The sequence below is a fragment of the Bactrocera latifrons genome, unplaced genomic scaffold, assembly GCF_001853355.1.
Source record: "Bactrocera latifrons isolate USDA-ARS-PBARC rearing strain unplaced genomic scaffold, ASM185335v1 scaffold_579, whole genome shotgun sequence".
NCBI lineage: Eukaryota > Metazoa > Arthropoda > Insecta > Diptera > Tephritidae > Bactrocera > Bactrocera latifrons.
In genome coordinates, this window is record NW_017537244.1 from 81,475 (window position 1) to 84,373 (window position 2,899).

The following is a 2,899-nucleotide window of genomic DNA, read 5'->3' on the forward strand; positions in this document are numbered from 1 at the left end:
TTTAATTTTTTTCAACTATTTCCGTCAAGCAGTACTATTTCAATGAATAAGACAGTTTTGGTGCAAATATTGAAATAAGTATATCCTAAAGAAAGCAACACAAAATAAAAACAACGGCATTTTGGTGTTTTTTTTTTTTTTTTTTTTTGTTAACAATATTCTGTTCTACGGAATTATAGGAAGATAGAACATGTCAGCAATAGGATTCGAGTGTTGTGTGCTGTCGCAATATTATTTTCGTGAACACAACTGTATGTTTTACCCTATAGGAATAAAGATAAATTAATTCGAAATAATAAAATAAGTTAACTTGTTAACTTACATTTCGAAACTGTGAGCGACTATCTTCTTGCTTTTTTTCTGATAGCAAAATCGGTAAAATTGGTTTCCGTGGCACCCTAGATCGATGCAAATTCTGTTTCGTATATCAAACCAATAATATCGGAATTCATGACATCTACTACTATCAGATTCCACAACATCCCTGGTTGTTGTAGCGGCAGAATTATGTAAAATAATTCAATAAACTTTTATAAAGCAATTCTTCCGGACGTGTTGAAATAAACGTTTGATTTAAACTTGCTTTGTACGCACAGAACGTGGCAATTTGGCTTTTATCATATGTTTAAGCACTTCTTATAAGTATAAGAAGATATTCATAAGTAGCAGAAAATTGTTTTTAAAAATATCTAACAATATTTTTTAGTTTAAAATATTASGTAGATATTTTAATATAATAATTTTTGAGCTCTTGAGGAAGTCAGCCAGTCTTTTCAAATATTTGTAAAATGTTTTAAGTAAACATACCMTTTTCCTTGTTTTTTGTCTTAGCCTACGAATAACTTTTTAGATTTCAAGCAATAATGATATATTTCATGTTTTTCTCTAATATGTGTATACGTGTTGCTACAGAATACTATATATTCTTTACTGTAAATGTTTTTTGTATTACTTAAAAATTATCGAKATGGATATGTAGTTATATAAGTATATAAATGATCAGGTTGATGARACGAGTTGAATTCCGAGAGCTTTAACATCACTAACAATTGGAGATATCGTAATAATTCTTAGTACACGAGTTCCTTGGCAAAAAAGGAATATCGAAGAAAACAATGAGCATTACCTTCACTTTTGATTGGCTTTGGCGCGTCTTTGGGCCGCCATTCTGATGATTGCTGGTTTATAARTGTGTCATATTCGTAGACCCATGCCTTTTCACCAGTAGTCATGCGTTCCATAAAGGTGGGATCCGAATTGGATCRATCCAGCATGTTACCTGCTTTCAATAGATTTTTTTGAAGGAAATTCAGCAAAGCGTTGCATGCCCAATTTKTTATGCATAATCGTATGTGCGCGCCAGTTTTAACTGTTGTTAACTCGGCTATAATCGCGTAAGCGGTGACTACGCCAATTAAGAAGAAGAAGAATCGTACGTGCGCTTTCRTGTGACATCTCCAATTTATGGGCATCCCTCTCAAACTCACATGAAGGCCTTCCACAACGAGGCATGTCTTCGACGGTCTCCCGACCCATCTTGAATGCTCTGTACCACTCGTAAGTGCGCGGTTTTGATAGAGCTGATTCACCAAAAACCTTCTGCAACATTTTAAAAGTATCATTTAACATTACTGCGGTCGACTGTCATCCTAAATAGATGCTGTAAACACACTAATAGAGAGATCGCGCTATTTTTTTGGCAGTTGTACAAAAAAAAAAAAATATATAATAATTACCTGCCATGGAAGACAAGCGGGAGATTTAAATGTAGAATTTCCGATACTTTCTTGACAAATTTCATAAAGGGTAATCGATTTCGAGTTTCCCTACATTTTTAAAGAAAAAACAAGAAAATGAAAATTTAATGGCATTTATTTTCTTGAAGATAATCTCTTCAAATTTTGACCGCGGCTATATCTCAGACGTTCCTTCCGTTGAGCTCTTGAATTTCTTCAGGTTGTTCTTCGTACCAGATGCGGCAATTTTGCTTTATATACACATTTAGTCAGAATATCATCGCATCATTATAAAAACGTCGGATATTCTTTGAACTTTTCAAGTTCCCATAGAGCGGAGCGATGTCACTGGAGAAAGTCGAGCGGCTTCAGCTTCCACAAACTCTAATTCGTACTCTTTCAATTTAAGACGTCGACGAAAAATGCGCCTTGCGTCGTTCCATACGTCAGTTCGAGTTGTTGCGAACGGCTCCGCATCGACTCYTCACGGTCTTCGGGTACACTCTCATCTACGTCTGCTATATTTTCTTTACTGCGTGCTGGAGTTGTCTTTTCGRTCTAATATTATCCAATAATGAATGCTGGGTCTCAATATGGTTGATGGTGKTGTTGCGAATAGTACGCTCAGTARGCCGATTATGTTGACCATAAGTTGAATGACGAACGCAAAACACATCTTTATACAATGTGTATTTTCATAATAAAGTTTAAAGATTTGTAAACGTTGTTAAGGCGTAAGTCTTTCCATGATGAAGTACCAAACAATACTGAACAAAAATAACATGAGAGCTTGACACGACTCGGGCGTGATCTGTCAAAAAAAGGCTATTGAATATAGTACCATCATTGGATTACGCGAATCAAGCTACTTTAATCACTTTATTAATTGAATTTTTATCACCTTTATAATTATAATATATTTGAAAAAAATGCGAGAAAAAACAAATTGCTTTGCAAAAAATTAATTGTATGTCTTTATTCTTCATACCTCAAGCTGTTTGAGAGCTCTATYTTATTTGAGTAAATAACACAGTACAACAGCTAATCTGGGGGGTGAGAAATTCCAAGCCATGGAAATAAGGAATAAAATTAAAATGTCATAAAAAAAACTGACACATACGAACGCCAAACCCTTTGAGGGTTTTACTATACTGACCTAGTAC

General features: G+C 34.4%; 1 protein-coding gene across 1 annotated transcript; it reads right to left on the reverse strand.

Moving 5' to 3' along the window:
- Positions 1-763: 763 nt before the first annotated feature.
- Positions 764-2,476, reverse strand: LOC108974665. Its single transcript, XM_018942646.1, has 2 exons — positions 1,737-2,476; positions 764-1,599 (listed from the first exon to the last, which is right to left on the reverse strand). The coding sequence occupies exons 1-2, from the start codon at positions 1,799-1,801 to the stop codon at positions 1,071-1,073; spliced, it is 594 nt and encodes a 197-aa protein (XP_018798191.1). The 5' UTR covers positions 1,802-2,476; the 3' UTR covers positions 764-1,070.
- Between the last annotated feature and the right edge of the window lie 423 nt (positions 2,477-2,899).